Source organism: Empidonax traillii, unplaced genomic scaffold, assembly GCF_003031625.1.
Source record: "Empidonax traillii isolate 1590-97213 ecotype Southwest subspecies unplaced genomic scaffold, ASM303162v1 scaffold238:size1398292, whole genome shotgun sequence".
In the NCBI taxonomy this organism is placed as follows: Eukaryota; Metazoa; Chordata; class Aves; order Passeriformes; family Tyrannidae; genus Empidonax; species Empidonax traillii.
The window spans coordinates 228,049-252,091 of NW_020955431.1; the positions used below are offsets into that span (position 1 = coordinate 228,049).

Genomic DNA, 24,043 nt, shown 5'->3' on the forward strand with positions numbered 1-24,043 from the left:
AAAAAAAAAAAAAAAAAAAAAAAAAAAAAAAGAAAAGAAAAGCCAGACACAAAAGGCTGGGGAGAGCTACTGTTTCACACCCAAAGAACAACTGTTGAACATTCGTTCTGTCGAGCTTTTCCAAGCGCAACCTTCTGCATCCAAACCTCCGATAAAGTAGAAAGAAGTCCCTCTAAGGGCCGCGTCCTCCACGGGGGTGCCGGGGCGGAGGAGCCCCGTGAGCGCTGAGCTGCCGGGCCGGGAGCAGGGTCGGGAGGTGCCGCCAAGGGAAGGGCGGGCAGTGCCCGTGGGGCGGGCCGTGGGACGCGGCCGCCGCGGTGCGGGGGCAGCCGGCGCTGAGAGGAGGGGGCGGGAGGGCAGGCAGGGCTTTTCGTCCCGGGAAGGGGCAGGGTTTCCCCCCGGTCGGGCGGGCGCCGGGGCGCTGGCGGGGGCGGCGGCTCCCCCGGAGCGGGTGTGACCGCGCCGGTGCGGGGGAGGCGGCGGCGGTGCCGGTGCCGGACCTGCCCCTCCCTCCCTCCTTCGCTCTCTGCCTCCCTCCCCTCCCCCGCCCCGCCCCGCCGCCCCCAGCCCCGCACGCCGCCCGCCCGCTCCCTCGCACAGCGCCGGGCCCGGGAGGGAGGCGGCCGCGCCGGGTCACCTTCCCGGCCGTCGGCAGCCAGAGAGGCGCCCCCGCCTCTCCTTCCCCGCCGCCGCCGCCATCCGCCGCTCCGGGCCGTCCCCGCCCCGGTCAGCGGGTGCCCCGCGGTATGAGCTGCGCCGGAGGGAGCGTCGTCCTCCCTGCCGGGGAGCCGCCGCGGGCCCCCGCCGCCCCGCTGGAGCTGCCGGCCGGGGCGGGGGAGGCGAGCGGGGACAGCCCGCAGGAGGCAGAGGGCGAGGGCCCGAGGGGCGGCTCGGAGAGCGGGCACGGCGGGGCCGGGGCTGCCGGCGGCGACAAGCCCGAGAGGCGCTCGGTGTGCAGCAGCAGCGAGAGCGGCAGCGGCGGCCACGCCGGCGGGACCGGCCCCATCTGCAAGATCTGCTTCCAGGGCCCCGAGCAGGTGAGCAGAGCGGGCCGGGGGCGGGAGGGCCGGCCCCTCGCACACCCCCCCGTGCCCGGGTCCGAGCCCTGTCCCTGGTGCTGATCCCGGCGTCCCTGGCAGGGATCGCTCTCCTCGGCGTCGGCGGCGGAGCGAGCCCCGGCTGCTGCTGTGCGAGGTGGTGCTGGCGAACGCTTGGGGCAAGCCTGAGTCGGCGCAGAGCTCTGGGAAAATCCAGGGACTGTGCCGTGCCTGGCTCGCACGCTCCGTGTCTTCTGGCCATTGCGCTCGCTGGTTCATCCCGCAGGGACTTTAAACGATGCGAATTTCTCAGGTTTCTGTCAGATTTTGAAATGAGGGTGTTAGCTTACAAGTAATGCTGAGAAGACCTCCAAATATCTTCTCTGTCATGACGTTACTGGGCACATTATCAGCAATTGTTCCATAACTAGCATTCTGTAGGTTGTCTTGGGAACAAGAGAAAAGCTGATTTATATAGTACAGAAATATGTGAACTACTGGGGGAAGTGCTTATTTTATTATTTGAGGTCCTGCCTGACAGCTCACTGGCTGGGCAGCACAGAGCCCTGCTAGAAGAGCAGTGTTCTCGTGGAACCATGATGTCACCCATTTCTTTCCGATTGATGACTTCAAGAAGCTGCTGGAGAAATGTATCCAACCCCTTTTGGTACCTTTAGAGCTATTTGAAAGGGCTAATGCTACTGTTGTTTGGTGGGTGGTATTATTTCAGTTTTTTCACATAGGTACGCACACATGTGTAGGCAGACTTCTGGCTTTTGACTCATTAGAAGCAGTTAGATACTTTTAAAACAGTTACATTTTTGAGCTTTTTTATAGCAAAAAATACGTGCTTTTTCACGTAGTGAAACTGAGACCAGGTCATTGTTACAGACCTCTAAATATTTTAGTATTGAGTGTACATGTACATGAAAGATTATTTTTAAAGTTAATGTTTCTGTGTTGCCTTTTCAGGGTGAATTGTTAAATCCTTGCCGCTGCGATGGGTCAGTACGATACACACATCAGCTTTGCCTGTTAAAGTGGATAAGTGAAAGAGGGTCATGGACCTGTGAACTCTGCTGTTACAGATACCATGTTATAGCCATAAAAATGAAAAGGCCTTGCCAGGTAATTTGTTTGTTTTTAAAAAATATGTTCTCCTTGTCATTTTTAAAGCCAAAATTATTCTTGCTTTTACTTCCAAGGTTTTCGGAAAATACAGCAGAAGATCCTATATGCTTCCCCAGCTAGCACTTGCACCCACTTGAAGTTAGTTTTTAAGACCAGTTACATATTAAAATATGTAGTCATTTGATTCTGTTATGGTCTTCCAGTTTTTGGCTTGTCATAGAACTGGTCTTCAGAGGTTGATAAATTCTGCAAGTAGTTAAATCACTCTGAGATGTGACAGAACAACTTGGATCTCCCTGATTCACTTTCTAAAGTTTAAACATGTATTTATAGTTTGTTAAAGACTCAGTCAAAGGTTGATTTTGCTCACTTTTCAAGCTTAAAGTCTAGAGGGGAGAGGCAAAGAAAAATTATTTTGCCTGTGTATTCATCTACTGTAAAAATGTAAAAGGAGGTGACTTTCCAGTCTTGGCATAATCCAGAGTAGTAGAACACAAAGTTCTGTCCACCGGTAGCTGCTTCAGAAGCTGAAGTGTGCAGTAACATTTGTCACAGCTCTGTTTTAGCAGCATCACAACATGCAGCTGGAAGTTAGAGAATTATAGTGGTAGCATGTTCAGGGAGAGGTAGGGGAGAAACACAAAGCTTCAGCAGATCTGTTAGGGAAGGCTTAATACCACTTTGCATATCAGAATTCTTTAGAGGCTTAAAATTTGCCCCTGGAAATTGTATTTCATAACATCTGAGGAACACATTTAGTAAGATAATTGTATCTTTTTTTAGTTTTGATCCTAAGAGCTTGGAGATGATGGAGCTCTCAAAGGCCAGAGCACTCGGGTTATTTTTCTGTGCCTGCATTTGATTGGAGTTTTATAGAAAAGACATGCTTGGATGGTAATGGCAGTTGTGTGAACATGATAAGCATTCCTTGGATATAGGATATCTGGAGTATTTGCTTACAGCTGTTCAGATTAGGTTCAAGTACTTTCAGAGCCAGATGACTTCAATTTTTTCTTTATAAATCCACAGAGGAAACTTTTTGATAAAGATATTTAGAGAATAGTCTTTTCTAGACTGTTACAGTAGTCTGTCCTAAAATACATTAGATGTTTAATATATCCTGTTCATTAAAACATTATATTCTGGTACTTAGGTGAAATGGACCTGTTCTGAAAGTGATAGAGTAGATTGATGTGCTAATTTAAGAGCCAAGTGCATGGCAATTCAACACACTTTCTGACATCTGGAAAATCTCAAAATAGTTATTTTAAAAAGTAAATGCTTACCTTTAAGATCTGATTTCTTAATATAGAAAAAAAATAAGGTTATACTTAGTATTATTTAAGCAACTATGCAGCAAGTACGGAGGTGAAATGTGCCTCATGAGTTCAGTGGTTTTCAGTGGCCTGAATGGTGTTTATTAACATTTGAGCTAAAAAATTACTATGCTCAACAGTTTTCTTGCATTACAGTTCCAATTTTTCAAATCTTGTTAATGTGAGTAATCCTCATTCATTTGTGTAGCCTCGCTGGCATCAACTAGATAAGCATGAGCAAGACTCTTCTGCATGTATGTGTAGGCATGTTATATTAAAAAGTACAACGTCAAGCTCTTCAGATACTTCAATATGGAAGTGTAATAAAGTTTTAGTTAAAGTTTTTGCTAAGGACTATGCTCAGCTGGATGAAAACATTTAGTTTTTGTAGGCATAACTAAGAAGGGAGAAGGCTCCAATCTCCAGTTATGCATTCTAAACTGCACAATGAACTTAGAACAATCTACTGATGTCGCTTCCTGTAATGAGGATCCAGGAGGACACACTGTGCTATTCCATATGTAGGCACACACTAGAAACAAAAAGGATTGTCCCAGTCTTGGACAATTTACAAAGGAGTTTGAACAAGAGATAAGGGGAAAAATCTATGGGGATATATAAAACCAGTGGTCTTGTTATACTAACCATTGCTAACTATCACTGAGTTTTTGACATCTCAAAGGGGTGAGTTTCATGAACTGAATGGAGATGAAGTTCAATGCCTGAGTAGTCATTAGAAGGTAATGAATATGTCAATAAACGCCTGGAAGGACCTAAAAAATCAAATCAAGTCTTTTTTGTTTTATGTGATGGGGAAGAGAGGAACCATCATAGTGGAGAAAGAAGGGCAGTAATGTGTTCAAAGTAATTGTACAAATACAAAGGAATTGTATTTGAAGCAGTCTTATACTTTCTGAGAAAATTACTTATGTCATGAGCATAAAAGATGTGTTACAGTAACTGAGACATAAAAGTGATGATGAGAAATCAATTTTTTATGTATGAACAACCTTAGATATGCTACGTAGAAAGCACATGCAAGTTTTAGAAATATTGAGAACAGGAGGATCCAATTAGGGTTGAAACAGACTAATACTTCAGTTTTGACACCAGAGAGAGAAACAGAAAAAAATACCAGTCATCAGCATAGATATAGTAGTTGTATATCTCTCGCTCATTCTTTTCCTAAGTGTCTGATTTTGGCCACTTCTAGAGAGAATTTGCTAGACTAGGTAGACCTTTTGATCTGATGCACTCAGTCATCTCAGTGACTGCACTGGGTAAATGGTGATTATGATCAGTTCTAAGTAGTGTGCTTAATGAATTTAGAAACAAAAGCATAGCAGAGCTGTTGGAGAGAGCAGTTTGCCTTTCTGTGGTGGGAAAGGCAAAACACATTTCCTGTGTACTTTCTGGGAAAGATCTAAAGGTGAATGAGGGACTGAAAAAGAGAATTGTGGAAAACAAGCGTCAGTGATGCAAATTATAGAGACTGTACAAAAAGAGAGGACAGTAAAAATTTCACCAGGGATGTTAAGCACAGAAGTGCAAAAAATAGAAGGCATCAGAGAGAAAATTCTACTGGGAAAGTGAATTCCATGTTGTGTTTTCTTTGTTTCCTTTTAATTTATGCATAAAGAGACTTGGATATAAAAGGAGCTGGGAATTGGAAAATAAGGGCAGCAAAAAGGTGTGGAGCCAGAATTCAGTTAAGCTTGAGAAATACATCTGGTTAGCCATTCAGATAAAAGAGCAAATCTGTCATGGAACAAGTGAGCAGGCACTGTTACCATGCTAGGAGCTAAATATTTGGCTGTTAGCATGCAGAGCTGAAAGAGTGCAAGCTGGACATTAGAGTGAAAAGGAGGAACAAAGCTGTAGAAGCTGTAGAAGGATGGACATAATTGATAACTAATGGCAGGTGAGAGGGAACAGGGGATGGAATAATGTCATAAGTACCAATGATCTGCAAGTCATGAAATAATGAAGGGATAATATGTGAACAAATGAAATGATTCAACCACAGTGAGAGTGTAGGAGGGATAGAGAAGAATGAAAACCAAAAGACTAGATATTGACTAGAAGTACTGAAGCATATTTGTAAGTGATGAGGAGAAATGAAGTTCATCTAAGAGGTCAGCTCATCATACGGGAGTTGAAACAATCAAGAAGGAATATGGGGAATTATAGAGAGAGTCAAGCTGTTCAGCAGTTCTGTTGGACTTCTAAAGTGTGTACTGAATTAATCAAGTAGAATAAAAACTAAAAAAACAGAGGATACTTTAAAAAAAGAATAGTGTTAAAGGTATGTGGGTGTGTGCCCCTCATATGTTACTCTTTTATTTCCTGAAACTTGTTAAAAAAACAATTGCTTTCTGGTTTTATTTTGTGAAATGCATAGATTGTGCTCAAGCCAGTTTGACTGCTAGAATGATGTGAAACACCAGAGCAGTGTAAACTGTGAACGATACTTGGAAATTAATTTCTAATTACAAGTATCATCCTGATCTAATAGTAAGATATATAATACAGATATGAAGAGTGGAATTATCATGATGTATTAAATAGGTGGGTTAAATACTTCAAGGGAAGAAGGTGGATTCCTTCAGCCTAAGGTTTTCATGGAGTGAAATGACTAGCATGAGACATAGTGCCAGGTTGTTTTTCAGAGGAAATGCACTGAATAACTTATTGCTGGAATTATAATCATAAATTACACATTTACAGCAGAGTTCATTAGAAAAAAACATCCAAAAGTAAAAGGCAGTGTGAATGGGAATCAAGGTTGCTACATATATATAGTTGCTGCCATTTGAAATGCTTCGAATATCTAACAATGCAAGGCTAAAGTTACAGTGTGGAACCTGCATTTGGGAACCTTTGAGTTACTGGGTTTTGTAATTTTCTGTCTGTTTGATTGGATTTTTTTCCCAATAGCTTGAAGTGCTAGCCTAACATTGGTGAAATTTATATAGTGGTCAAAGATTTATGAGTTTTTTCAATAAAAATTTTTCTCTTTTTGCCTTATGTCAAAAATCCCAATCTTTGGGATTCAGATCTTTAATTTCTATCAACAGAGACTGGTGATAACCAATAAGTGGTTCTTTCAGCATGATTCTTCTACTTCTTAATATGAAAAGTTATTAGTAAATGATAGTGTACTGCTTTTATGTCTCTTGTCTACAATTCCTTAGTTCATGCCTATATTACAATGCAAGTGGCCTGCTTTGAGGACCAAATACTGTCATAACCTCCTGACTTCTCTACCAGTCATCCTGTGTTAACTCTGAAGTGTCCCTGTAGTTTTTTCCACAGCTGAAATTTGTCAAAGGAAGTTCTAATAAATTAATTTTGAAACTTCCTTTTAATACTTACTGGTTTTGAATGTTGGTCCATTTGCACTGAAATGACTGGCAGTCGTGCCAACTTACTTCTTTCTTAATTTTCTCCACTGGGGGAATAGATTTTGTACTTATTGGACTTAGATTTTTTAAAAATTTTTGCCCCATCCATACATAGATTCAAATTGGATGTTTGGTATTCATTCTGAAGATTCTTTCTTATTGCTTCAGCAATGTGCAGAGGATAGCCCCTACCTCCTTTCAAGTCAACAGTGCAATAGTGAAAGAACAATTTGACCTCAGTTCTTTGGAAGTACTTGTCTGAATCAGAGCATCCTCACTGTGAGTTTTGCCTGCATGACACTGTTTCCATGGGGTTCTTAGCTTTTTGTTTTAATTTATTTCATCTTTCCTTTTTATATACTTTTATTTTAATTTCTCTTTTTCTGCTACTTTTGTTTACATTTCAATGAAGCTCGTGGAGAATGAGTATTTCAGCCTTAGCTACATGCTGTTTCCTTTCCCTCTACCCTGTGTGTGTGTATGTGTGCCATTTTTGCATACTTTTTTGGAGGTGTCTTCCCTCCAGAGCAGTATTAAACTTTACCATTTCCATGATGAGCATATTCCCAGCACAGGAATACATCATATTGTTAACCTCACAAACCATATTAGTAGATGGAGGCTGTTTCTGGAGCTAAGGCTCATTTTTGTCATCTTTTATGGCGAAGGAACAGATACAGTAAAGCAAAATAATTCCTTAGTAGTTTCACAAAGTCATGAACCTTATCATCATGATGAAATACTCGCTAGCTTCAAGTGTATTTAGCTACTTTGCTAACACTGGAAGAATATTATTCCAAGACCTATAGGGAACTTGAAAAAGGCAAATTCTGTAAAACTCACATCCGGGAAACTGTATCTGGAGAAAATGAGAGTAAACTTCAGAATGCCTTCTCGTTTTTCATGCTAAGGAAGTTTCTTCTGCCCACTGGGCAAGAACAGACAGACAGAGAGTCTACTTCCTAATGGAATACTTTATGTATCTCTTATTGCTTTATCTGAGCAATCTGCAATTTACAATCTATTATAGCTTGTGGTTACTCGCAGCACATTATGCTCCTCTGTGAATGACTAAATTCTGCATCTCAGTTTCAGGGCTGCTCTTTCATACCAGGAGAGCAATATGGCATATATTGCTTGAAGGAATGGGCATAACAGCTGATGTGAGGTTCACATCAGAGTAACACGAACGGAATATAGGTGTCCTGCAATTGCATCCTTTTCCTGCACTTCAACACTGTCCTCCCCATAGGCTCTTTCTTCAGTAACCACAAAAATCATAGTAAGCTCCAATCACTTGATATCACCTTCCAAAAAGGAAACTTTGCTGGTATTTGTACAATGCTGACTTAAAATCCTCATGAAACTTATTAAAGAGGGTCGCTTTCTTCTTAAGCACCACTTACAGAGTACTGCATATCATCTCAGTGCTTTCTGGATGCTTGTACCAAGTAGAAATTTTATTAATTACTGAAGCCTTTCTGATATCTGTCAAACTTATGGAAAGGATCTTCATATCCTTCACTACTCTGTATAAGCAGAGGAACCTTCAAATACATCTTGTAGAAATGCATTCTCAGGGGGGACCTCATCGCTCTCTGCAGCTGCTTGAAAGGAGGTTTTAGTTAGATGGGTTCAGCCTCTTCTCCTAGGTAATAACAAGCGATAGGACAAGAGGAAATGGTCTAAAGTTGTGACTGGGGAGGTGTAGATTGGATATTAGCAAAGATTACTTCATCAAAAGGGTTGTCAGGCATTGAAACAGGATGCCCAGGGAAGTGGTGGAATCCACCGTCTCTGGAAGTGTTCAAAAGGCGTGTGGGTGTGGCACTTGGGGATTGGGTTCAGTGGTGAACGCAGGAGTGCCAAGTCAGTAGTTGGAGTCAGTGATCGTAGACATCTTTTCCAGCCTTAATGATTGAATTTATGATTCTATGATCTCCGGAATTTCAAAATCCTCTGCTTCAGCCTGTCCTTTTCTTCTTATAGCCTTGGGTTAAAAAATCTAGAAAACATGTAAAATTGCTGGTTATTCTAGGGAAATGTGCCTACTTCAGAGTTTCTCCACTGACAGTTGATGCCGTGTCCTTGAGTGTGTTTGGAAATTTGTGGAAAATCTACTGTGCATTCAATGGGAAGAGTTTATGGTTTATGCCTGTTGGAATTTTAAAAACTTACCTTTCTCCTTTGGCCTTTCCCTCAAGCTTTTGTAAATCTCACTGATATAATTGCTGTGAACTAGGTCCTGGGAATTAACACCTACAAGATCTAAGGACTTTGGTCTTCTAGTATAGATTATTTTAGAATAGAAAGCAGTTTCAGTAGTTTAAAGTTACTCCGAGATGTCTTGGTGTTCATCATGTGACAAAAGTGAATCTTTGTCTCACTGTACAACTTTTATGCATTAGGTCCTCATGATACCAGCCAAAAGGTTTTTTTCTTCCTTGTTTAGGTTCAAAGGTACAGGCTTCCAACCTGTTTACTTAGAAATCATCTCAAATTTCCACAGTATTATGTCCTATGACCCTGCATTAGCATATTTAAAGTGTGGGTAAGAAGCTACATCTTTGTCCAAGTCTCACTTTCTCTTTCTTTTTCACCTTTCCCTAATTTTGCTGATGAATTGGCCAGGTTATCTAAGTACTGAACCACTGTTGCCTCTGACATATGAATCCTTAAGGATGTGATCCTTGGTTGTGACATTACATTTGTGACTGTGTCTCTACTCCCCTCAGTAACTATGATGATGACTCCTTTTCTACTACTGTGACAGAGGTCAGAAAGATTGCTGGGATAGAGATGTGCTTCAGCAGGAGTTACACTGCCTTTTTTTTTTTTCTTCTGGTAACAAAGGCCTAATTTCATTCACTTTAGGGCAATAACAGAATCATTCAATGGTTTGAGTTGGAAGGGACCTTAAAGATCATCTAGCTCCAGTGTACCTGCTGTGGGCAGAGACAGGTTCCACTAGACCAGGTTGCTCAGAGCCCCATTCAACCTGGCCTTGGACACTTCTCTGGGCCCCATGTTCCAGGGCCTTACCCAGCTCACTGTAAAGAATTTCTTCCTAATATCTAATCTAAACCTGCCCTCTTACAATTTAAAGCTGCTAAACCTCATCCAATTACTACACTCTGATAAAGGCTCCCTCCCTATCTTTTCTGTAGGCCCCCTTAAGGGGGAAGAGGGGTTTGCAGAAAAAGTTTTATGAAAAGAGAATTACTTTAAAAAGTTAAATTTTATTTACAAACTCAGACTTACATGGGAATTTGCATTGCTCCAAAGGGTGATCAATTTGCGCATCTTATCTTTATTTTCATTAATAAAGCAAAAGCACTTTCTGTAAATTTCTGTATGTGCTGGAAGACCACAGTCCTGCGGCTCAGGCTCTTTGTGGCACTCAGCATCTCTGCAGGATGTTGTGAGTCCAAAGTTGCAGCTACTTAGCTTCTTCCTGGAGAATTCCACCACTGGACTCAATTACCGTGTTGGTTGAGAGCCTGGTCTGCTTCATTTTGGTGGACCAGGAGCAGGCAATCACAAATGCCATTCAAAAAGCTGTTCTATTGAAAAGTTGCCGAGGCTTGTTTTCATAGTCACAAGAAAATACAAACCTTTCTCCTTCAGCGCAGGCTGTCCAAGTTACCTGACTGGAGAAATGATGCACTCCTTCCTTTGATCTCTCTTTTCCCTCAGAGTCCTCTACGAGTTTAGGCTAATACAGCAGAAACAGTTCAGTACAGCATAGCAAAAAGCTGGTGTCAGTATACTGGTCATTTTACTGACTTTTTTCATATAGTTTTCTGTGATATTGATTCATAGTCAGTATTCTGTACTTCAGAGTTGGATCCTGGATAAGTTACTAACAGCCAGCCAGGTGTGACTGGACAAACCTACCTGAAGAAAAGGCCCTCCCTTTAAGATATCTGAGCCACTTATCTCTTTGAATGCTTTGAGCCATGAGATCTTACGCTCTTTCACAGTCCTGAGACACGTTCCATGAGCTCTGTCTGCAGTCACCAGTCTTAGATCCTCTGCCCATTCTCATCTTGCAGCCTAGATGTTTCCCAGGGCCTAATGAGTGAGAATTCCATCTGAGGTGGAAAAACCTTCCCTGCTTTTTTTCATTAGGTATCATCCTTATAAGGGTAAATTGCTCACAAACTTTTGATATCAAAAAATTTTTGTCTGCCTACAGTGGCAGAACCAGGACCTGTTTCTATCCATTCCAGAGAGGTCAAAAACTATCATAGGATCATAGAATGCTTTGGATAGGAAGGGACCTTAAAGATCCCCTACTTCCAGCCTCCCTGCCAACCTGATCACTAGATCAGGTTGCTCAGGGCCCTATTTAATCTGGCCTTGAACAATTACAGGGATGGGCATCCACAACCCCTCTGGGCAACCTGTTTCAGTGCTTCACCAGCAACAGTAAGGAATTTCTTCCTAAGGAGAGCCATAATGTGTGTGCAAAAAAATTTTCAAGTAGGTAGCAAGTTATTTCACAGCTTATATCCTAACAAGACCATTAAGCTGTTTTTCCAACAGTTCCCTAAACTAGCTTCATCATAGCTCAAGTGTCACTGTTAATTTTGCTAAGGAATCCAGAAACAGTACTGACTGTAGGATAGAGCAATTTTATGCAATCATATCTAATTAGTGAATGTAAAGAGGGGACTATTGTCTAGTAACAACAAAACATGACTGTGTTTATAGTCATAAGCTTAAAACTGACAGTTTGTAAGTGGTTCTTTTACAATTGTGTTTTCAATATGAACAGCATGTACTTTCTTACCTTTCATTTTTTAGGTACTTCTGGTATTTGAGAGAAACTAAGGGTACTTTTATTTTGTGTCTGTATTTGCACTTGTATTTGTACTGCAAGAGATGATACATATGTTATGTGTAAGTCATATAAGCACCATTAAGCCAAGAACAATTTATAGTTTAGCAGTTTTCAAACACAACTATATGAACAGATATTACAGTTTTTGATATTATAACCATTGCTTCTTGCAGCACTATGAATGCTGATGCACAATGTAACAAGTCAGAAAGCTGGGTATTTTCAGTCTTCAAAAGCACATTGTGCAATTTAATGTAGTTACTCCAAGGGATTTCAGACATATTTATGATAGAAATACAGAGTTTCTGGTGCAGTGTAATACTACTGTAGGTGCAACTATTTCCTTTTTTTGTGATGGAACTATCATATTTGATGATATGTAGTATCTAAATTGCCACTCTCTATAATTAAGCACTTCATCTTGTATGTTTCCATAAAGATGGAGTCTTATAACTGGGTGATCAAAACCTTGGCTACTCAAACTATTAGAAAAATGTTTAATATTGACTCAAACAACAGTGCCTATTAGTGTGTAGTTGTGATTATTTAGCAGTACCTGAAAAAACTAATGCAACTGACTTTTAAAATTTTGCTGTTTAATATATGCTCAATTAATAACTTAAGAATAAAAATATTATTAATAATTTTAATATGAATACATTATACTAATTCTTATAGATCTATGATGCATATTTTAAAGTCTTCTAATTATTATACCCAATGTGTAATATATAAAACAATTATAATAAATAAATGAGATAATATTCCACTAGGCCAAATTTTTAAGCGGTACATTGCTTACCATATTCATTTGCACAGTCTAAAATTTTATAATTATGACTAAATTGTCTTCAAGTGAAGATTTATCACAAATCTAATTGACTACAGCACCAATCTAATTGATTTACTAATCTAATAAATTAGATCCGAAATGACTTTTAGAGCAGACTGTCTCAGATTTCATACAAGCCTTCTTCCTGATTATATGCTGGTATATAATACCTTGGTTTTCTTATCATCCTGCCTTTTAACCTTTGTCCAAGATAAATGTTATGTTGCTTAGGGATTAGACAAGGCAACATCTTTACATTCTTTACATCTGAACTCAGAATATGTTTCCTTTCTTCATCCTTTTTGTTGTCCTTAAAATCTGAAGTTTCCTTTGTTTTATATCTTACAAAGAAGCACATGAAATCAGGGTTGTCTCTGCCCTCATGTTGAGCATCTTCCAGATTTTCACATGAAAATTCTGATCACAGTTTGTTCAGGGCCAAAATGTCCAGAGGTCAATATTTGTGCTGAGTTGTTTTCTGGTTAGGTTGTCCCCTTCACTGCTGAAACACATCACTGCCATGTAACAGTAGGAAGAAGACCAGAGAGTGAAGGTGCATCTTCCTGATCAAAGGTGGGGAGTTGCACTGTGCCAGAACTATTCTTCACCTGTGAATAATGTTGCTGCAGGATGCAGGGGAATCCGGTGACAATAGATGGTGATGCACTACTTGATAGCACGTCTTTGGATTCATAGACTGTCTAGAAGCAGATAGTGGAAAGCAGCAATTACTGTGTACTTTATGCTGCTTTAACAACTTCTAAACTGTGCTTATCTGATTCAATTTGTTTTTACAGCTACATTCTTCGTGTCCTCTTTCAGTCTTCTTTCAGTGAACTGGGAATGTTGAACCTTAAAATTCCAATTACCTGGCATTTCTTCCACCTCCACATAATTTCTATGGTTCTTTTCCAGTAAAGGCCTTTCCATGGCCTCTTTCTGCAACCAGAACCCACTGAAATATGCCAGTGTCAGAAAAAGTTCCTGATGCTTTGTACCATACGGAAATCATCTCCCTACTCATCCCTATGGAGGTGATGTGAATAGAGTTATCAGTTTCATTTGCTTTCCCTTTGGTTCAGTGAACATCTTTGTATAGTATGGGAACTGGAAGTATTCCAATAAATTACTTGGAAGGAGTTCTGCTATTGAATATCCTGAATAACACATAAATGTCAGTTACTAAAATAGTGTCTTTAGAGGTAAAAGTTTAAAACCTTGCTTAAACTCAGGCAAACAATGGGTTTGAGCCAAGGTCTCTCACAAGGGAATGCACCAACATTAGGTTGTTGAATAGTCTCAGATAAACCCTCTGTGCTTCTTCTTGCAGGGGCTGTAAAAGTTATTAAATTATTCATAGAGTGAAAGAGACAGGGAAAGAGAAGCCAGCACTTTTGGGAAGTTCAGCTAGCAGATGAAATGTGAGTTTTAGTAAAGGAACTGGAATTAATACTTGAATATTTTCAACATGATAGACAAGAAGGCATCAACAGAAATGATCTAGAGCAGATGATCCCTCTATATAGTGACTAGTGTCCAGGGCATTTCTTTGGAAGGGGTTTGTTCTGTCCCTCCCTGTTGACAAATTTTTTACATACATTTGGTAAGTGCATCAATATCATAATGTGTGCACAATCTTAGCCTCATGCTCAGCATTTTTTTTTCATTTAAAATTTTTCAGCAGTTTTAGCTGGTATTTACAAACAGTTCCTTTACCAGGAGAGAAAGAAAAAGCAACTCCAGAACCGGTTTTGATACTGTCTGTTCTCAAACAGAAGTACAGAGTTGTATAGGCAAAACATGGCTAAGCCTCCTAAGTAACTAGATGGCATGAAAATTGTTAATACCTCCTTCACGTAGCTCATTTATAACTTTGCTAAGGCTTACTTCCTCTGTGCAGTTAATGTTTTTTTTTTTCTTAGTGTTCTTCCAGGAATGTGTACCAGACCATAACATGACAGTCTATGCTTGAGCTGAGCTTTCATTTTAATTTTGCAGATCACCTTTAAGTTGCAGAGAATGCAACAACCATGGTAGGCTTTAATTGCCTCCATTCATTAATATTTCATTTTCAGATAATGCTATCAAGAGTGCACCTCAGTTGCAATGAAACTCAGTATTTCCAGTAAAGCTGAAAGAGAAATTGAATACTTCCTACTTTACAGTAGGAATAGCAATTATTCACATAGAATAGTAATTTCATTTTCACCAAATATACGCATCCATGGAATGTTCAAAATACCAATAAACTAAGCCACTAAGCTAAACTTAATTAGTTAGAGTCTCATAGGAGTTACAAGCTAACTTGAGAATAGTTTACTTTAACCTCACATGTTTCTCATAGATACACTTTTCCAACACACCATGATGTTTAAATATTCTGTGTATTTCCTTCTTGATGAATATCGAGACTTCCTGGATTCCTCTGTCCTTCAGGACTGTCTCCCAAGGGAATCTCCCAACCTATCTCCTAAACAGGCCACAGTCTGCCCTCCAAAACTCCAAGGTAGCAGTTCTGCTGACCCCAACCCTGGATTCTCCAAGAATCAAAAGTTACCATTTCATGGTCACTATGCCCAAGGTGGCCTCCAGCCATCACATCACGCACCAGTTCTTCTCTGTTTGCAAAGTGCAGGTTCAGTGGAGCACCTCCCCTATTTGTCCCATTCACCAGCTGTGTCAGGAAGTTATCTTCCAAGCACTCCAGGAACCTCCTAGACTGTTTCCTTTCTGGTGTGCTGTATGTCAGCAGACATCTGTTCTTGCTTGTTGAAGTCTTGTGTAAGAATAAGGGCTAGCAAGCATGAGACTTCTCCTGGCTTCTTGTAGGATTTCGTCTGTATCTTCATCCTGGTTGGGTGGCCTGTAACAAACTCTCAACAGGATATCTGCCTTGTTGGCCTTCTCCCCGATTCTTACTCATAAACACTCAATTTTATTGGCACCATCACTAAGCTCTAGACAATCATAGCACTCCTAAAGTACAGGATTATCCCGCTGACTCTTCTTCTTTGCCTACCCCTCCTGAAAAGTTTACAGCCATCCACTGCAGCACCCCAGTTGTGCAAGCCAGACCACCGTGTTTCCATGATGGCACCTATGTCACAGCTTTCCTGCTGCCCAATGGCTTCCAGCTCCTCCTGTTTGTTGCCCATGCCGGGTGCATTGGTGTAAATGTACTTCAATTGGGCCATCTATCCCACCCACTGGGGTGTCAAAGTGTTCCAACCACAGCTGTGCCTCGGCAGCTGCCTCAGCTGGTCACACAGTCCTGCAGCTTTGCCTCATTCCTTTTACTTTTTGGCCAGCAGCAAAAGATAACTACTGATAATTTCCCAGAGAAATGATAATGTAAGACTAATGCAGTTGTCATCACAGCTCTGCCTGTGGTCTCAGACCGTGATTCTAACTCATTTAAAAAATCGTAAGATAAAACGTTAAACTGTTCTGCCTAATAAGTAGTAAGATTTTGAAAGGTGAATGTAATATAATGTAAAGATTTTGTACATTGGCTTGGATGTCCAGGCTTCTAGGCAGTCAGAAATCCAAGATGCATCCACTGTAGGTGTAGATGTTCAGCTCAGTTGTGTACATGCAGTAAGCCAACACTTCCAGGAACTGTCAACTGAATTGCATATGTGGTGCACAGGTGGACAGGATCTCCAGAGTAAATGTTATGCTTTCAGAAGGTCCCAAGTAAAATTCTGGTGCAGCCTTCCAAGCAGACTGAGAAATTACATACAGCCCAAACTATCTGTATTGATGAGCTCTCTGACACAAGAAAGATAATGGACATTGTGACTACAGGCACTGTATGTGTTAATAATGTATCAAAATAGGCAGGCACTAATGGTGAGCTGCAATTTTTGTGGTATTGATTCTTTTAAGAAAAAGACATAAAAATAGATGCCTAGAGCAGAAAATGACATTTCAAATGTTTGTGTGTGTGCACAGTCAAAAATATGCATTTTCTTGTCTATGCTGGTCAATAAGTTAACAATATCACTGCATATTGAATCATGTAGTCAACATGTGATGACTGCAAAATATGTTAGAAACTCAAATTATCTAATCACATAGACCACTAACAAGATAAAGTAAGGAACAGATAAATTAAAAAAAAATGGTTTCTTGGACCTAAATCATTGTGGTCTTTTGCTTTTGTGTTTTATTCATATGGACACAGATTACAGATCCTATAATGTATAATGAATGACAGTAGGAAAGAACTTTTTCTTGTTGGAGTTTATTCTAGCAATTAGAGCAATCTGACAAAAGGTTTTCGAAGCCACATAATTAGTATGGCTTCAGGTTAATCATGTTATGTTATAATAGGTCTCTGCAAGTATTTTTATTCAATTTTATGTAAAATATGCGTTCCAGAATGACTGAGGGAAATGTGAGGTTTCAGTCAGCAGTGTCCAGGATAACCTGTGTTAAACCATTACAGCGTTTTGGCCTAAGAAATTTTGGTGGATTATATATTGATACAGTTGAAGCTGGTATGCATTTGGGAAGACATAAGGAAATTTCATATATTCTTTATTAAGGATGTAGGAAAACCTATAAGTTCTTTGCAGCCACTTTTCATGCAATGTGTTCTAAGTACAAGCACAATCTTAGTACTTTTTAGATCACTTTTCTGCTGCGTATTTTACAATAATCATTGTCTTTTACAAGACGTTATTAAAAAAAAGCCAAGTTAATATTGGTTTATCTCAAAGGTGACAGACCTTTGAATATTTTATCCATCTTTATCATAGTAGGGACGTGCATATAACTGTATTAACTTTATTCTTTAAAAATTAGTCCCTGAAAGCAATATGTTTCCTTCAACTTCGGAAAGTCTCAACCTCAAAAATAAGAAATTATGCAGTATTTCTGTTTGACAGAGCTCTTAGAAGGAAAGAGAAGCAATGTTTCTGGGGCCAGCACTTGAACTCTAATGTACCATTAGCTTACGAGACTCCCAACTGATTTATGAAAGGAAGACTAGTGGTAAATAAAAGATTATAAGAACCAAACATAATGAAGTGCCAGTAGAAGTAAAAGTCTAGAAAGTTTTCAAGGGTGAGACAGTATTACATCAAAATCAGAAGCATTAATTATATTTTGTTTAAAGTACCATTTTCAAAGGAAGTTTTCACTATCATTGTATACTAAAGTAAAATTCATTATTTTCATGGGCAACAGAGATGGCATAGCACATCATAACTACAGATAGGATGGAAAGGAATATGGAATGGGATCTTATTTCATAGAAATTTGAATGAGGGTTTTTTAATGATTATGTCTGAAAACTTACAGTGCTATTGTAGTTATCTAGATACAAAATATTTCACATTTTCTTTCAACTTCTAGTTCTTAAGCAAAAATGGTAATCTTTCCCGTAGTATTTATTTTTTAGGGTCATGTACTTTAAAGAAGCTGACACTAAAAGCTCACATAGATATTTTCTAACTTGGCAAAATACTTAGCTAAAATAACTGTTACTGTTTATTATATAGTCAGCAAATAACAAAACCAAATTAGAAAGTCATAATATAATTTATAATCATGAGCAATTAAGATTTTTGAGACAAACTATATGAAGAAAATGAAAAAAAATTAAAGGAAATAATGGATTTAAATCATGGCACATTCAAAATGAGATAATTCAATTTGCAATGTTAAATAATTTAGTCTATTATATTCTAAATACAGTTTCTCAATATTAAATATCACTGAATTATTTTTACTATATTATTTTTGTAACCTCTGTTGTAAGCCATTAATTTGGCATTAAAAGGTGATTATAAAAATATAACAGGGAATACAATAAATGATTGTGAGAAATTAAAGAAAATTTAACTGACTTTTGATGCCATAAAAAGAATCTTACTCTTAGAAAAAGAGGTTTCAGTTCCTAGATGTCTGTCAACATGGATAGTCACACATATCAGCTATGCTGTGAGTAAGACTTCAGGTAGAAGAAAACAGTGCGACCACAACTCCAGTTCCTCTTCACAAGCAAATGAAATGCAAAGCAACTGAACAACACAGTCCTGTGCAGTTTATCTCATTGCCTAATGGGTAATGCTGTCCATGTCTGAGTAAAGGACTGAACCTTCCAAATTTATTTACATGTGAATAATGTCGTAACTACAGAATACCCTCTTCATGAGGTGAAAAATAGGCCTGTCTCAGTAACATCTGTTCTCTTTTTATAATTTGTACCCAAACACAATCAAATTTATGGGAAAAAAAAAATCAAGGCGTTAATTTTCCAAGAGGTAATCTCAGACTCTTTGAATCAAAACTGACTGGAGAGAGACAAGGAGGGGGAAATTTGAGTTGGGTAAGTTACCCATCAGGGACATCCACAGTCTTCTTGCCATTAGCACTAAGAACCAGCATACACGGAAGATGAGGTCCCCAGGCTGATCATATGTTAGAGCTCCATCCCATCCTGTCACTCTTTGGGTGTTGTGTTCTTCTGGCAGACTGCCTAGCCCTAGGAGGCAAGTTTGCAGGTTCACCTAAAACTTTCTAGGCCTCTTGAATGTCTTCTGTCTTACATACACAGGCCTTCCTCCTCCATCTACTGTGGAATGTCATCAGTTAGTTTAACTTGCAGATTACACTAAAAGAGATGAAAATTTAATAGAAATTTAAATTTCTTGGTTATTGCTGACCTTCATGCTGAGGGAGGTGGAGGACAGTTCATTCTGTTGAAGAAAGACAGTGAATACCACCAAGGCTAAAGTAAATGGGTAATAGAAGAAAATATCAAAGCCTATTTTGGGGTTCTTGGTTGTTTTTTTTTTTTCCTGGGGGGTTGGGATTTTTTTTTTTTTTTAACTGTGCTTTGATTTTTAAAGGCTGAGGAGTCAGGAACTACAGCTTGTGCATTGTCTCAGTAATTATCTGATCAGGAGAAAAGCAAAATAAGAATATATTCTTTAGAAAAGGATAGGAATAGGTAAGGATACTATCTACGGTTCTTAGAGTTTTTCAGGGTCAAGCTTTTCTAGAAAGAAAACATTTGTGTAACCCCAAAAAAAGCCCTCATGGGACAGAAAAACAGGCAGGAATGGTTGTCTCTGAGAAAGAGATATTGGTTGTCAGACAACACCATAATAAGGGATGAGTTATATATATAGACTATATGCTACATTACTTATCTCAGATGTTTGGGTTACTTTTCCTTTTGTTCAATGCTATCTTTGAAAAATAATTATGAGCAATCTAAGTTTTAAAAAAGAAAAGAAGATCAAAATAAGCTGAAGTGAGTTTAGCAACTTTGGCACGTTGAAATTGCACTGTGAAAGATCTGCTGTTTATTTCAGTGATGTTTAAATATATTTCCAGCTTCTTCCATGAATTTGACAGATTAATATTTTGTGACAGTTAAAGCTTTACTTGATATAAATGTACTTTGATTTCAGGCATTCCAAACAAATTTATTATAGGTCTTTTTCAGACTGATAAAGAACGAAGACAGAGATACATAACCAATAGTGTTTTTGACAGTTTTCTGCCAAGTCACACTATGTAGCTTCAGCTGAGAAATGAAAACTAATTTTGTTGAACACAAACCCTATAGATTCTAAAGAGACTTCTGTGAATTTCAGTCCTGAACTTTAAATCCTGTATACAAGTAATATCTGTGTCATGGGAAGCTCACACAATTCTGTCATGCATCACTTGTTAATGATCTCTCCTTGACTTTATAAAAAAACTTTTAACAAAGGAAATGCATATCCATAGTTGCTTTACCATAAAAAAGTCATATTTAATATGAGTAGCCCCATTCCAAACGCTGAAGTTCCATGAATTAGCTAGTATGAGCTTAATCGAGTTCACTATAAAAATGTTAGTATTTCAAGATAGACAATTTACAAATTGCTATACATCTATCTTTTTATACTATAATATTCAGGAGATTGCAACAAGAGAAGGCATGTAGCACCCTATGTGCAAATTAGGCTACAGTAGAAAAGTTTATGGAAAAAGCTGAAAGAGAAGAAAAGAAGGGGGCCGAGGACCCGTTGCTTACCCAGGCTCTTTACAGTGGTACCTGATAGGAGAAAGAGAGCATAAGAGTATCAAAAGAGGATCAGACTGGATATAAAAAAAAATGGGTTTTAAGAAAAACAGTTTTCAACCTGAGTACAGTCAAGAAGCGGAACAGGTTGCACAGAGAGGGTGAACGGTCTCCATATCTGGAGGTTTTCAAGGTGTTACTGAATAAACCCCTGAGTGACCTGGTCTGATCTCACCACTGATCGTGTTTTGAACAGAGTTGAACTAGAGGCCTCCCACAGCCCTTGCAACCTGAATTATTCTATTATCCTATGATTATACAGTACTGGCTACCCAACTGCTGTAAAAAAAAAAAGAGAAGGCTTTCTAAAGTGATAGGAAAAAGGAAAAATTATTGTAGGTGGGAAAACAGGTAAGAAAGCTCTTAGTGGAGTAGCTTCATCCACTTGTTTCCTACTGCAACTGTAGAAGAAAGCATGTATGTCCAAAATTAGGAACGTGAAAGATGTCAGTCCCCAAATTCTGCACACTAGCTCTGTAATGAGTGATGAAGTGGAGAGTCTGCCAAGGTAATTTAGATAATTATGGCCAAGAAAGACCATATATGGTAGGGGTAATCTAGAATGATTCTTTCCTTATGCTGTGTTTTGCTTTTGTGACTCTGTTTTAACAGAATTTTACTTCTATTCTTACCCTGACAGAAGTCAGTAAGCGTACTCTGTTATATTTAAATCTCGTCACACCACAAATCAGTCACTTCAGATACAGAAAATACAACCTTCCCTGGAAAGGTGGACATAACTGGGGTTCACTGAAGAGAAATGTTTGGCTATCTGTAGTCAGGGCTCTCCTGAGCCTTTAGGTTCCTTTCACACCAGGTTGCAGGTGTCTTTTTGTACTGTAAACACTGGTTTATGCAAAGAAAGACAACTCCCTTGGTATGTCTGGAACTTCTTTGATGAGAAGCAGGAAAGTGGAAAATGGTTTCACACTTCCGGAGGGCGGGATGAGAAGGAAACTTGTCACACTAACAGAAAACATACTTGAAAAGGTCTTCCCAATATTTTTTTTATTTTGTTCCTTACCCTGCAAAGATGAAAGACCGAGTTTCATTCCTAAGACCTAATCTGATTTTTTGCCTATGTGTTCAAAATAGAATTAAGACTATTAACTCTTCCGAAGTTTGCAGCTAGATGGTATTATAATGATGCTGGAGGAGATGGGGAAATGACTATTTCTCTTCACTTTAACTGAAAGTGAAATAGGAAAAAAGATATAAAATGACAGTATCAAGGATACTACTAAATATCTATGAAGATATGTATAAATATTAAAATATTTTCTGATTTCAGGAAAAAAAAAGTGGAATTGAATGTACAGTCACAGAAAATAATATTTTTATCTCATACTACTTTGTTTCTCTTTTAGTGGCAAAGCATTACTATAACACTGGTTGAGAAAGTGCAGATGGTTGCTGTAATCCTAGGATCTCTGTTCTTAGTAGCAAGTGTGACTTGGCTTCTATGGTCAGCCTTCAGCCCCTATGCAGTATGGCAAAGAAAGGACATCCTTTTTCAAATCTGCTATGGAATGTATGGTTTTATGGATCTAGTATGCATAGGTAAGCTCAAAATCTTTAAACAGCACAGACTGTGGTTTAAGACTGTGACTATATCTATTTTTTTAATTGGTCATGCTAATCAATCACTCCAGTTCTTTGCAGATTTATTCTCAGCTGATATCTTTGGCAACTGCTGCTTTTTACAGTGTTACAAATACTGCAAAGAGAAAAGAATCAAAGTTTTACTCTCAAGTTCATCGCAGTGTCTTCCCAAAATCTTAGCGGTGAGAACAGAATCAGTTTACATTTCTTGAAAAAATAGATGACAAGCAAAGTTCAGGAAGTTAAATAGATGAAAATAACAATGACATTAAAATAATTAGTAATATTATACAGTCAAGTCTTCTGCTTATGCCACTTTGCATTAGATTCGACCATCATGAAGCTCAGAAGAAGCCCTTAAGGATGTCATCAAACTGCACACCCAAAATTAAGTTGCACAGACTTATATAGGCCACTGTGCTAGTAATAGAGGAGAACAAAGAAGACAGGCATGAGTTCTTTGTACATCATAAACAGTTATGAAGCACTCACATACCTCTAACTATAGTGACTTGCTTTACTATTAAAAAATCTCAAGTCACTTAACTCTAGATGAAATCTTGTAAAAGAAAAAGCAATTTACTGTAAAGCTCTTTTGACCACTTCTGAATTTTCTGAAAATGCACTGAACCCAGAAATATTTAAATAGAAATCCCTTTACTGCTTGCTAACAACCTTGAATTGATTGTTAGAATAACTACGATTATCTGCAGAGAAAATTTACATTAAATATTACATAATTAAATAATTTACATAATTAAATCTACATAATTAACAACATCTGTTTACATTAACTCTCATGCTTAGAATTGCAAACCCAGAAGTCAAATGCCATCTGATGTTTGCTTTGAGATTTCTGAGAGATGATGTTATCCCAGTCTCATATATGGGAATTCAGGACAGTGCTGAATTCTGCTCAATAAGGGACAAAGAAACGGAATGATTCCTAATATCAAGGCTTTTGCTCCTACTGTAAAGCCATACCATCTTTTATTGAAACCATCCAATTACTGTAAAAGTATTTATATTTCAGCTAGATCAGCAGTTTCATTTTGTAATTTTTATTAGAGAAGCCCACTCTGGAATATTTTGGAACACGGGCTTTCATCTGTGAACTCAAATCTTCTCTGACAGAAAAGCGAGCAGAATCTTATACTTTGGACAAGTGCTCAGCTTTTAAATTAATAAAAAGGCTCAGCTACGTATCTTCTTACATGCTGATTTCTGAATACCACCTCTTCCAGCTTAACACTCAATATTGAAGGGTTTGCTTTTGTTTAAAAAATACATTAAGTGAAGATAAAATGGGCTTCAGACATTCTGAATGTCTGTGGGTGATCAGAAATGTTACTGTATTTATCTATAGAAGTAAACTGTTGGAAGGTGAGCTTTCCATAGATTGGTACATGCAGTTATGTAGCTGCCTTTCAAGCCGGCCAGGCTCAAGCCATCACTGAACTGGAAGCTACTGAATTAACATGCACCTCATATGGCTATGGAGCTTCTGGCCTAACTGGCACCATGCAGGAGGAAAGCAAACGTGCATTTGTCTGCCCCCACCAGGTCAACTGATTGGCCTCTAATTAAATAAATACGTATTTTATAATCCTATCATAAATAATACATGACAATTTTAATGTAAAACCTGCTATAATTGAATGTATTTCAACACTGTTTTGTAGTTATGAACTTCAGTGCAGATACGACTTAACAGTTACTAAACTGTATCTGAAAATTCAGAAAATATACCTTCTGTATAAAGGAGGTTTGGTAACTGAGGAATTCTGAT

The 24,043-nt window shown here is 38.9% G+C and overlaps 1 protein-coding gene across 1 annotated transcript in view; it reads left to right on the forward strand.

Annotated features, from left to right (window-relative positions):
• The first annotated feature begins 572 nt into the window (after window positions 1–572).
• The window catches only part of MARCH11 (membrane associated ring-CH-type finger 11), a 29,224-nt gene continuing 5,753 nt past the window's right edge, over window positions 573–24,043 (forward strand). Inside the window, exons 1-3 of the mRNA XM_027888434.1 lie at window positions 573–1,037; window positions 2,010–2,165; window positions 22,020–22,212. Coding sequence (XP_027744235.1) covers window positions 747–1,037; window positions 2,010–2,165; window positions 22,020–22,212 — 640 coding nt within the window. The 5' untranslated portion in view covers window positions 573–746. The remainder of the gene's footprint in view (window positions 1,038–2,009; window positions 2,166–22,019; window positions 22,213–24,043) is intronic.